The sequence below is a fragment of the Rhinatrema bivittatum genome, unplaced genomic scaffold, assembly GCF_901001135.1.
Source record: "Rhinatrema bivittatum unplaced genomic scaffold, aRhiBiv1.1, whole genome shotgun sequence".
Lineage (NCBI taxonomy): Eukaryota > Metazoa > Chordata > Amphibia > Gymnophiona > Rhinatrematidae > Rhinatrema > Rhinatrema bivittatum.
In genome coordinates, this window is record NW_021820885.1 from 49,842 (window position 1) to 63,416 (window position 13,575).

General features: G+C 43.9%; 1 protein-coding gene across 1 annotated transcript; it reads left to right on the forward strand.

The window, feature by feature from the left end:
• The first annotated feature begins 6,245 nt into the window (after nt 1-6,245).
• LOC115082256 (forkhead box protein Q1-like) lies at nt 6,246-8,454 on the forward strand. Its single transcript, XM_029586505.1, has one exon. It carries the CDS (start codon nt 6,825-6,827, stop codon nt 7,899-7,901), a length of 1,077 nt encoding a protein of 358 aa, XP_029442365.1. The 5' UTR covers nt 6,246-6,824; the 3' UTR covers nt 7,902-8,454.
• Nucleotides 8,455-13,575: the final 5,121 nt, after the last annotated feature.

A 13,575-nucleotide genomic window follows, 5' to 3' on the forward strand; every position in this document is an offset into this window, starting at 1 on the left:
GCAAAGGAGTGCATGGATGGCTTCCTGACTCCCCGCTGGACCACCAGGGAGTTTTGGTAAGTCTTGGGGGGGGATTAAGGAGGGTGGGGGGTTTAAATTTTTATTTAGGGAACCGGGAAACGTATGGACAGATCCACAACTTATGGATTTCTCCATACTTTCATATTGAACGGAATCGACCCTCACCTTCAAAGTATCAACGTTTCAACGAAAACTTTTTGCCTGCACATCCCTACTACCCCCTTCCTCATAAATTCCTTTCATCAAGCAAGCCACACTTATCTGTCCTGTTCTCCTCTACCAACAACTCCCACTATCAACTTGCTGCACCATATGCCTAAAATAAACGTTCTGAGTCAATGTGTCATGTTCCATCTCTGGCCATAATCAATTCCAGATTAAAAACTCACCTTTTTGATGCTGCTTTAAATCCTAATGTTACGCCCGTTGGTCGCAGATGGCTGCGACCACTGTTGCTCACCTCTTGATTCTCTGCACTGACTCCATTAGGTAGTCTCGCGGCCTCCACCAGCTATCGCCGGCCTGCCCGCCCCTGTTCTCGGGCCTCCCTGGACGACACAGGAGCTGCTGACCACCATCTTGCCCTCGGAGTTCCTTAGGCGCGCGCGCGCTCTCAGGCCAGCCTTAAGCACATCATGGCGGGAACCTCGGAGGTGTCCCCCCTGGATGACATAATTCATCATGGACTCTTAAACCGGCTGGCCCTGTCTGCCTACGACTTGGCAACGGGTTCCCTCATTGCTGAATCCACTCGCTCACTACAGACTTCCCGTTCCAGCTCCTGCTTCCTCGGCGTGAGATGTCCCGGGTATCCGCTCCTCAGGGGTCCTTTCCTTGTCTCTGGCTATCCGATCCTCAGAGGGCCTTGCGCCTAGGATCACTGCCAGCCCGTTCCCTGGAGCTTCCTCCAGAACCATCGCTACTTCTGCTTGCGGACCCTGCCGTATCGTCTCTAGTGAAGAACCCTCATCAGTGTACCCTGCTCTGCGGACCATTGCCGTTTCATCACTACTGAGGAACCCTCATCGGTGTACCCCGCTCTGCGGACCATTGCCGTTTCATCACTACTGAGGAACCCTCATCGGTGTACCCCGCTCTGTGGACCACTGCCGTATCATCACTACTGAGGAATCCTCATAGGTGTACCCTATTGCTGTATCATCTCTACAGAAGAATGCTCTTTGGGTATACCCCATTTCACAGACCCCGTGTCACCTCTGTGTCTGTGTTACCTTCCTGATACACTCCCCGCTCCGCAGGCAGTGTCGCTCTACTGCTCTCTCTCTCTCTCCAGTACCTGCTGTTCTACACACCCAGCAGCTGAGACCTCGCCTCCCGACGGTGAGGCTCACGGGGCTCCTCCCCATGGGTGGTACCATCTCTCACCCTCGGCCCAGGGCCCACAAACCCACAAATCCTAACACCTAACCACTTCTCTACAACAAATATTCTTCCCATTGACTCTTGGTTGTCATGTACGTATGTCTTGATCAAAGTATAAGTGCTATGGAGAAGGGACTCTCCCTCTTCTGTTTATCTGTTTTAAAGCTACATATTTCTAGCAGCACTTTAAAACATGATAGATAGTAGAAGAAGCAGTAATAGTAGTAGTGCTGTTTATTCATTGTTTACTGGATATTTTGCCCTGCAACAGTGTATGCAGTACCTCCTCATCTGATTTTTGTAAATTTCCACCTGCTAGATGATACTTAAAAACAATAACAAAATATTACTGAAGTGGTACATTTATTTGCAGTTCAGATTGAACAGAAGGCAGTCTATTCTCTATGTGTTTGAATTTGCAATGTTTTTCACAAGTATGGGTAATGGGATGTTTATCTTCTACAGGTATTGTTATCCATGTCTCCATCTTCTATTCTTCCTTGCACTACAGATATATTAGTTTCATGTATTTAAATCATATATAAATAAACTAATGTAAATAAATAATATCATTGGTAAAACTGAAATCAACTTTTGACAACTCTGCCAGACAGATATGTCTACCTTTTCTTAATCAATCCAATAACCAGGCCTCAAGTGCTAAATGTTTGGAATAATTAGTAACTATTTAGTTCTTCTCCTCTGAGTAATGTTTTCTAGCTAGATCTATGCACTTTCTTTGGTATGGCATTGCTTTCTTTTAACTAGAGATAGGTGACCTATTAAACTATTTCAACTTTATATAAACCCTTGTACTGGACATATCATAATAAAGTCAAAAGTGATCACCCATCCCAATTACCTACAAAGATTTCCAATTAAAATGTCAGTTTTAATCTACAATACTGCAATATTTTTTTCAATATTTGTCCATTCTGTTATCAAGAAAACTAAATATAAATTTTCCTTTGAACTTGTGATGCTTTCTAGCCTCTAATCTGTTTGTGAAACATTCTCTTGTAAACTTAATGCACAATTTACAGAATTAATCAAACTCCCTAAGATTACTTTAAGAAGCTATCAGAAGAGTAACATACATCAGTGTTAGGTTTCTGGCTCAGCTACTTAAAGAAGAAATGAGACAAAACAAGTGTAATATTTTCTACAGTCTTATCCCATGCTTTGACTGGGTTCCCACCCCTATCCCAAGTCTTCAGTTAACCCTAACATACCTACAGTTCCTGAATGTAATCCACTTTATTAATAATAATAATAATAATAATAATCATTTTAAATTAACAAAACATGTTTTAAAATACTCTGATAATAAAAAGTATTATAATTTGTTGACATTTTAGCGATTGCCTTCTTTAGTTCCAAAATACTAACGCTTCCAGAGCTTTTCTTCTGTAATACTTAAGCATCTGCAGCTGAATTCTCAGGAAACTGTTCTAAAACTGGAAATCAGGTAATATCTCGCATTTACAATGTGACCAAAATATGCAAACTTTCCTTCAGTGTATTGCAGTGTATATTCTAACAGTTAAAATCTAAACGATGTGTTACTCGGCTTAGTGTTTTCAACGCCACGATTTCTGTACGCGTTATTTTAAAAGCAAATCGTTTATTTGCCTGCACAAATAACTTTACTAGATAATCATCAGCTAGGAAAGCCTTTCTTTATTCACTTCAGGTAAAACGTGCCTTTATGTCATGATCTGCTTCAGGGAGCCCATCCAAAGAAATCTATTTTTAATATCGTTTGAGGGTTAGCTGTATATTATATTCCACAGGCTTCCTCATTCCTGGGATGTCACCGAAACCCTGCAGCTATAAGACAGGAGTAGAAAGAAACGAGCGTCGGGTCCCCTGTTGCAAAACCAAAGCCTCGGTTATATAAACAAGCCTGCACTTCTGTCCGACCTCGGCAGGTGTCTAGACTAGTCTTCTGCTGGAAAGATAAGGGGGCTCTGACAGCCTTTCTTCACTAGGGAACGCAGCTAAACAAAGCTTGCACCCGCCCCCACCTGTCGACAGCTGAAGTGGCAGGATAAATTGGGAGGCTTTGCTTGGTTAAGTACTTAATTTGAAAAAGGTTGGCAGGGTGACACCATGCTCTTGGACCAGCAGATGAACTCTCCTTTGCTAGAAACAACTATGTCCTTTTAAACTACTCTTTAAACATAAGCAATCGCCCCCTTTTTTTTTTTTTTTTGACAGGCAACGACCGGTACCCACCGCAATAAACCAGAGAGACAGCCAGAATCAGGAGTAATTGTACTAAATAAATCATATGGGGAAAAACATCAGGCTATTTTCTCTTCAGGTCCACCTCCAGTTTCAATGTTCACGGTTATTATAAATACCTTCAGTGAGTGTGCTGCACCTTCCGCTCTAGTGAGTGATTAACATATTAACGTTTATAGGTTACCTTCTTTACAAGATTTCATTTTCGTATATGGGTCTCAGGTCCCTGGTTGCTGTTGAATATTTACGTTTACCATTCGATGTCTGTTTGCTTAGTGAACTTGTTTACCAGCATAAACCCATAGCTGCTAGTGCCTTCCTGGCCTGTGATAAGAAGGACCTATTGTTAATAATTACTTCTTAGTGATTTCTATTTTACAGAGGGTGACAGTGCAGCCTGCAACGAAATTAGAGAACTAAATACAGGGTACAAGAAATGGTTTCCTCAAATCACGAAAGTACAGAACCTAAAGGAATTTCTTCCTCCTCCCCTCAATTTGCAATCTACCTGCTAAAATGCTTTTTAGAAGGATGCTTCAGATATATTTCTGATTTGTTCCCAGACGTTTACATCCCCAAGTGTCTTCTTACAGCCTGGTGATGGACATCTGTGTATTTATCTCTAGGAGCTGAATATTCTCATCCAGCCCTGGGGTTCTTCTTGTGACCTAAAGTCGGGATTCCCTAAGCAGCAGATGTTAAATGTGCTTTTCCCTCGATTCAGTCAGTTAGGGATAAAGGTCAACGAAGAAGTTATTGGTGTTACCTTTTCTCTGAATTAAACTAAATACATTGGTAACCATGTTTGAAGAGCGATTCTCCCTCTCCATCGGGTCAGTGCAGGTCGAGCCATTGCTGTTGTTGCCTGAATACACAATGACACGTTGTGTTTCTATACTGGTCTGCTGGTGTTTATTTCCAAGTCAGATCCCTTTAATTTTAAGAAATACTCGAACATTTCTAATCTTGAAATTCTGCCATTGCACAAAAAAAAAGCCCCTGCCATGTTTATCTAGAACATTTGAAATGGCTTGAAAGTCCTTTGAATAAAGATAAGAAACAATGTGTCCAATTTTTACACAAATGGTGGAAAGGTAATAAAATAAACATCAAAGGTACCGTAGATTAGCAGATACTCTTACGAATCAAGTGTAATTTACAACAAAGGCAGGAAGTAGAGGAAATCTGCCCCTAACATTGGCATGAAGTTTAATGTACATGTTTGCAAAGAATCTGATACTTTTTCCTGAACTTAAACTCAAATAGTGACATTTAGCAAAGCCAACCAGTTACATAATTCTCAAGGCACAGACTTCAAACCAAACATCGTACTGTCTTTATTTGGGTTAAAGAAAGCAAAGCATCTTCCACACCTCTTTTTTTTTTCTAATAGATTTTGCTGTTCAGATTTACATAATTTTGTAATACTGACACGTTTTTAAGATTCCAGGTGTATAGGTGAAAACAAATTCCATTTTAAAGACGTACTCATGTTAACGGATGATAAATTAATTTTATTTCGTGCAGTCATTTTAAAGCTGATGTGCATGGAAGCTTCTTTTCGTGCATCCTTCCCTTGGTAACCTGAAAATCAAATAATTTAAAGGAGTATTCAACCTTCCTAACTGCAGATTATCTAAAGAATAAACGGCGAATAGGTGTCATACTCTAACGGTTTATAAAATAATCTCAGGCTTAAAATACAAACCCCAACACATTAACTTTATTGCACATTTAACGATGGATGATCAGAACCTGGGCATTACTCGGTGTCCAGGATCTTCCTCGTCTGGCCTTTTTAACAGTATGTTATCATTCTTTCTTTTGACAACTGAAAATCGGCATTCCCAAGGCTGGCACATATGAATGGAAACGATCTGTGAAGTTACAATAATGTATCACGGGGAAAAAAAAAAAAAAAAAGCCGAAAGTGAATGCCACCTGCAGCTAGACGTCCCAGGAATCAAGGTAAATGATTGCAACGAACAATGTTTACAAGACTGGCACAATGGAAAAAGAAAAAGATGGAAGTGTTTAGTTTTATTTCGTTTCTAGAGAGCAATTCATTCATATAGAATACATTAGAAAGCATCTGAAAATCAACAAAACCTGTAGAGAACTCGTTTGAGAGGGGTTTTTTTTATGCACAGGTATAAAATTCTTTTAAATCATAAACATGAATCGTAGTAAAGAAAAAAATAATAATAATAATAATGGATGACTGCAGCAAAACATCCTATTTTCCTCAGGAGCTATCACATTCCGGTTTGTTACAAAACAAGAGGTTTAAAAAAAAAAGGTAGCTGGTTCTACTCTGCCACCTAGAAGTCACAGAGCACGTTTCACCTGGGTAGTACCTGCCCTTAAAACCGCGGCTCACCTCGCTGTGGACCAGGAGGCGGAGGACCGATTGGGAAAGGCGGGGGGGGAGGGGGGGACGAAAACATCTAAACTTCCACCACCCACCTTCCTTTCTGCCCGGCGCCTAAGGATGATGCCAGGCTAAATCTGGACACCCCTTTCTCTGTCTAATTAGCCCAGGTCTACCTTGCTACCTTTCCTCTCCGCCCCTCGGCCGCCGAGATTGGCTGGAGGGGGAAGTAGGTGAGTAGGTTAAGCTCCGCCCTCCCTCTGTGGCCGCACTTTATAAAGAAGCCGCGGGGAAGGTGGAGGAGCAGAGAGCGCTCTGTGACAAGCGGAGGCTGCTGTGGGCGCGCCTCTCTTGACAAGCTCATTACCTCCAGAAGGACCAAAACACCTCGGGAAACGGAGCGAGAGAGATTTATTGTTAATGTATTTCTCTCTCTATAAATGTATGTGGGACACACGTTTTGTTGCGTTGCAAAAGAACAACAACAAACTCGTAATCCGTGTAACGGACGGGAGTTCACATCAGGCTCCACCTGCAACGCTTGATCAAAACTTTAGCCTGGACTGAAAAGGGCAAAGAAAAAAAAAAAAGCCAGAAGGCCGCCGGCAACTGAACTCCGGAGAGACTTTCCCCCAAACTTTCTTGCTCGCGTTACTTGCTGTCTTCCGGGCCATCTCTCTTTTAACGCAAGCAGAGAAGAGCGCAGCGTGGCCGGGGCTGCCCAGCGAGAGCTCTGCAAGAAGGCCGGCGCCTCCCATGCCCCTCCGCCGCTGACACGGAGCCGGCCGCAGCGCAGGGCGGGATGAGCCCGGAGCTGCCTTCCCCGCTCTCCGCCTCCGGCACCGAGGACGACGAGGAGCTGGGCTCGGACGGGGGCTGCGCCGCCAACAGCCCCACCCTCTCGCCGCCTCCGCCGCCGCCCCCCGCAGCAGCCTGCCGGGAGAAGGAGGAGCAGGACGAGGAGAGGAGCGGCAAGGGCAGCAAGCCGTACACCCGCCGCCCCAAGCCGCCCTACTCCTACATCGCGCTCATCGCCATGGCCATCCGCGACTCGGGCAGCGGCCGCCTCACCCTGGCCGAGATCAACGAGTACCTGATGGGCCGCTTCCCCTTCTTCCGCGGCGCCTACACGGGCTGGCGCAACTCGGTGCGGCACAACCTGTCGCTCAACGACTGCTTCGTCAAGGTGCTGCGCGACCCGGCCCGGCCCTGGGGCAAGGACAACTACTGGATGCTGAACCCCAGCAGCGAGTACACCTTCGCCGACGGCGTCTTCCGGCGCCGCAGGAAGCGACTCTGCCAGCAGCAGCAGCAGCAGGGGCAGCAGCACCACCACCGGCGCGTGCAGGAGGAGGAGGAGGGGCGCGCGCCGGCCCGGGACCCGCAGCAGCAGCACGCGCCGCCCCCTCGCTGCCCCAGCTCCAGCCCCCCGCCCGCGCGGCCGCCGCCGCCGCAGCAGCAGTGCCGGGAGGAAGCGGGGAAAGAGAGCGGCGGCCCCGGCAAGTTCCGCAGCTCCTTCGCCATCGAGAGCATCCTGAGCCGGCCCTGCCCCCGCCGGCCCCCCGCCCAGCCCGGGGTGCTGTGGCCCTCGGGGCCCCTGCTGCCGCCTCCTGCCTACCCGCTGCTGCCTTACCCGCAGGGAGGCGCGGCGGCTGCCGCCGCCGGACTCTTTCCCCTGGGGGGCGGGGGCGGCGCCGTGCTGCCCCTCTACGGTTACTGCGCACCCGAGCCCCCGCCTCTGCTGCTGGATGCCCGGCGGGGGCAGGGGTGCCAGGCTCTGGCCCCGCTGCTGCTGCCCGCCGCCTCGCCCGAGCAGCTGCTGCTGTGCGGCGGCGCTTACCGGTCCTACCGCCAGCAACTGGAGACTCTGATGGCTTAAGAGAGGCCCCCTCCGCAGCCCGACCCGGAGGCTGCTCCCGAATTGACGAGGCCAGTTTGCGCCGGGGCTGTAAATCGTGCTTTTTTTATGTTCGTTTGTTGTCGTCTGCCATGTTCTCTTATGTTTGTTTTTAAGTAGCAGATTCAATGTGCAGTCTTTTTTTTTTTTTTCTTTCAGGGTCGAGTTTTAACTTAATTATTAAAAAAAAAAAAGAACCTGATGAAGTCACCTTTTTTGTGTTGGAAAATGAATGTCAGGTTGAAAGGTTCCTAGGTCATTTCTGCAAGCAAACGAATGCATTACTGTGCCAAATGAAAACAAACTGTAGAGCAACTACTGTCATTTCGGGGGGAGGGGTGTTTTTTAATTATTTATATACACTGTAATAATGTTTAAGATTGCAGGTTTGACGGTTGAGCTGTTGCTTTTCCAAATGTAGTAGTCTTGACAACACTGGAATTGAGCTAGCGACCTGTGATTGCAATTTTTAGAAAAACAAAACACTGTAAGTTGTAGAACTGGAGCACTGCCGCTGGAAAGCAGGTGATTTTTTTTGTATATGTATGTATATTTTATTAAACTCGAGCATAAGGCTTATTTTCGAATAAAAGTGGACAGCAAAAAAAAAAATCACATTGTAACGTGGTCACTAGGCAATCCTTTCGCTACAGGTGATGGTTGAAAGGATTCAGTTACCTTGTTTTTTCCGAAATAGTGGTAATTGGAATTGCCTGAGGTCCGTTTAGCTAAGGGGCCACATTACACCTAATTCCCCAAATGCAATTTCTGGCATGGGAGGGGTCCTACCTGGGTTCAGCAGCACCTGTGCACCCCTGGTGAGACCTGCCTAAGGAAATAGCTATGGTTTCCCTATAGGATGAGCAAAGGAGTGCCTGTGAAAAGGTGAGCTGTTCTATCAAGCTGTTATGTAATGCTGATGGACCCATTTCCTGACTTTTTTCTTGCAAAAAGTAGTCTAGGACCAAGGGAACATCAAACCTGTTCATCCTACAACTGGCAGGAGGTAAACACCTGTAACTGACCCACAGTCTCTCAATGTTTTAAGAAAACAGGTGCAAGTTGTCTAGCGGTATAAATATATTACAGAGCGGGTAGACTTTTTGTTTTACTTTAGAAAGCCTGGGTATTCCTGGGAACGAAAATATTTTAATGTTCAAAATAAGGATTGTTTTTGTAACAAGAAAACAGATGAACAATTTTAAACTAAACTAAGGACTTTCAGTTTTTATTTGATATTCCCAGGAAAATAAGTGTTAGAACAAAACAATCAGTGGGAAAAATGACCTTGTTACAACAAACAGGAGAACATTGCCAAGAAAACTAAAATAAAAACTGAAAATAAAGGTCATGACTTCAAACTTAATTTAAATAGGGGTGGTCTTTATTTCAGTGTCACCTCTCTCTGTATTTCCTGTGTGAAACTAGTTAAAAAGTAAACAAAAGAAATTAGGTATAGGTATTTTAGTTTTGTTTTTTTTTTAAACTGTAACCAGTGTTTAAAGATCCAAGTATTGCCTATCCTTAATAGCATTTATGACAGCTTCCCCGCCCCCCCCCCCCCCCCCCCTTATCATAAAGACATCAGCCTGTAAAAACTCACATCCATAATCACTGGATAATTTTTATGTCTGTCAATAAAAGGCATTATTGCATGCAAATAATTTTCCTTTTATAGAAGTGACTGGGCTTGTGTTACCTTGCATAAGGCAGAGATTTTGGTAAGATCCAGAAACCTTACATCTTTTTAAATATTCCTTAGCATTGTTTTAATCTATATAGTTTGACATTTCTTCTAGTTTTAGTTTTGGCTGGATAACCCAAGATACAGATCTATAATTCCAGAGAAAAGGCTGTGGGTCTAGAAGGAGGTGTAAATTGCAGGGATTTGGATAGATGGGTGGGTTTTTTTTTTTTGGGGGGGGGGGGGATTGTTCTTCATTTCTTGTATTTAAAACAAAAATGTAAAAAGAGAAAAAATAAAGTCAGGCCACCTTGAAAAAAAAGGCGCTCCTGGAGCTGCCTTCTGATTCTCCCTCCTTCCCTTACTTCTTTCCCCAGGACAGGAGCCATTCCCGGTTGCTCTTGCCTTGCCAGAGCGATGCTTGTATAGGGTGCCCGCAGTCCATGGCTGGACACCAGTCTTAATTCCTTTCATATAGAAAGGCACCAGCTAGGTCCTGACATTCTGGCAGCAGCTTGTATGGAGGAAATTATCAATGCCACTGGTCTTGCTCTGCTGCTGCCATTTGTAAGTGTGGCTCTGGAGGGGTAGGAGCAATGAAGGATCACTACTGTCCCATGAAGGAAAACAAAAGTATGGTAGGAGAGGGGATGCTTGGAAAGTTTGAGGAATTTATTTCCCCCTTGTTTGCAAAGTTTTAAAACAAGAGTGAATGATATTCTATTTGTTTTGGGGGGGGTTTTTTCCCCATTTCATTTTTAAAAAAATGTTAACATTTCCCATTTCATTTCAAATGAATGCATATGCCTAGTAAATTACACTGGTTGTGCCACTTTAGGATGACGGGTGGAGTTTCAGGGAGCTTGATCCTTCTCACTGAAAGAATGTTAGCGATACATAAAGCAATGAAAGAGAGAGAATTTGATGAGGCTCATTTATCAAGCATAGTACCTGGACTAAGTATGTTTTAATTATTTATAAAATAATGATTGAGGGTCATAAAATTGAGTGGGGTGGAACAAGTAAATAGGGAACTGATCTTTACCTTTTCAAATAAGGGCACAGCTGAATTTAGGATTTAGGCACCCATAGGCAGGATTGGAGAGTGGGAAACCCAGGAACTAAGCGAGGTTAAGTCCCTCTACCTCCAGAGTGCCATTAGGGGTACCCCTTTGAAGTGGACTGCTAGAGCAGACTCCTCTTGGTACAGTTGCACTCCTCTTTGGGCTGGGTATTTGTTTGGTATGCTAGGGAATTGCCTCTGTTGCCTATGCCTAAATGTGGGCCTGACTACAGCATGCTCCATGAAACCAGCTGCTAGCAGATTTGAAATGAATTTGAGAAAGCTATGGAATTTTTGGCATAAGGATGTTGTCAAAACTAATACTACAGTTGGTTTAAAAAAAAGAATTGGAAAAGTTTCTGGAGGACAGGCCTATTGACACTTATTAAGTAGGCAGGAATGGGAAAAGCCATCTTCTGTACCTGGGAAAGAGCAGCAGGTAAGCATTTTTCTACATCCTTCCAAATGACCTGAATTGGACACTATTGGAAACAGGATGCTGGACACAATGGGCCTCTGGTCAGACCTAACATGATAACCTCTTATGTTCTTAACCAAAGCTAACTCAGTGCAGGGATTAGCACTGAATTCAACAGAAATCACAAACGACCTGCAATTTGTGACTGCCTGCCCTCTGTCTTCATTCTAGTAGGTGTACAAAGACTGGGTAAGTAATGAGTGCCAAAAAAAAAGGAAAGAATTGGAGCAGAACATGCACTAAACATTGCCCAGTACTACTTGTGGAATGTCTAGTGCTAGAGGGTAGTCCCTTCAGATCACCTGACTTACTGCTGCTGCAGGGCAGAGACAAATTGGTTCACAATATATTTTAAAAGCTTGTTTTCATAAGACTGACAGAGGGAGGCTGCCACTGAGATCAACTTCCACTGTAGTTGTTACTAAAACAGAACTGCCTCTGAGACAGGCACTAAGATCAGTATTGATGCAAACAGTTATACAGTATCTAATTGGGGTAATGACTGCAGGTCACTAGTTATCTAGCCTTTTCTGTTGAGGATACCCAATATTTGCGTATTCCGGGGGTGGCCACCTTACACTGCATGCAAATCTATCATGCACATTCATTATGGATTTCCTGAAAACTATGGCTGTGTTTGTATCTCTTCAGGTCTGGAGTTGACCACTCATGGCATATTCATTGTGGATAGTCCACCTGAAACGTTAGCAGGACAGGTTAAGAAACCACTATTCTAGGGAGAGGGTGGAGAAAAGCATTGCCAGAGAGAAATCAAGAGGACTTGATCCTCATTTAAATCATCTTTAACTACCACCAGCCAGCGTTGTGTGCACTACCTTGCTCAGCACATCTTAGCACCAAAGGATATAACATTTAGTAGTTCTAAAACTATGGAACCCACCATTACACTTTGCAGTCCATTCCAAATTAAATCTAGAGCTGGTAAAATTAAATGAAACAATATATCAGATCATCATACTAGATTGTATTATATATTTGTTTTATTAAATATATATTTTCTTCCATTGTGTTTAACTACTTTTCTCTTCTACATTGAGTGGATTTATGGAACCTCTACTTTTACCTTTCTTGATACTTTTTAGATTATTTTGATCATCTTCTACTGCCTAGGACTAGTAATTATCTTTGTTCCTGGCCGTTTTAGGCAGTAATGATATTCTGGGGAAAAAAAAAAGTACTTTTTCAGGGCCAGCAGCAGTTGTTACTTTCTACTCCCACAGTAACAAAAAAAAAAAAAGCAATTTGCCACAGTACAAAAAGGTTCCAGGTTGGTCAGGATGACCTGGTATGAAATCATTGGTTTCAGAAAAGAATCACTCTGTAGCAGACTGTGATCCAGGGAAGCCAGGATGCAGATTCCACTTCACTAACTGAGAATCCTTGTGACCTTGGGCAAGTTGCTTAACCCACCATTGCTCCAGGGGCAAACTTTGAGCCTCAGTTACCAAGCATTGTTCCATAGAATAGAATGGGAGAAAAGCTGTAGTAAATCAGGCCCTTTGAGGGTAAGTCCTCTGTGGTGGAGGGAAGCTCCTACTGTACATGAGTATGACTTGTCTTGAGCTTGGGTTTGGAAAGATAAGTATCCAAATCTAAAATCCAAAATAATTATATCAGTCTAGAGTCATGCGTGACAGTCCTGCTTCTCCAGTGAATTTGAACTATCTTCTGTCAGCAAAATAGTTATACAATATTGTTCTTAGATATTGTTGGTAATGTCTTGTACAGTTTGCTTCTCCAGTGAATTTGAACTGTCTTCTGTCAGCAAAATAGTTATACAGTATTGTTCTTAGTTAGTGTTGGTAATGTCTTGTACAGTTTAGAGATCTGGACCATTCACCCAAAAGTAATTGATCTTTTCAAACCATAAATACAGGTCTGTCAAATACAGGCCATGATCACAAAGAGTTCTTTCTATGGAACCAGGAACTTGCCTTTTTACTACATGAGGCATATATATTCATCTTCTTTCTGTTCTCAGGCCTCACTTGTTATAAACCATAAACTGCAAATCTGAAATAAAAGAAAAAGGCACTTTACGGAGATACAGACAGTTTTATGTTTCATTCATGAATGCTTAGCTCACTGATTTATGGGCAGGAAGGAAACAGGGCAGGTAAGGGTACAGGAAGAGGGAAGCTAAATATAGTGCAAGGCAGGAACAAGGTGCAACACAAGGGCAAGAACACCCAAACAAGGTGTTTGCTCATAGGCATGCCACCAAATGACCTAGGTAAAGCGCCGAAGAAGGATAGAACATGCAGGCAGGAACAAGGTAAAATGAGGACATAAAGCAGAACCAGACTACAGGGTAAACTAGGGATCATACCAACAAACACAAAACAGACAAGCTAGGCCATCGGGAGACCTGACAAGGCAAGACAGGCAACACATAAGTGAGACAGGCTAT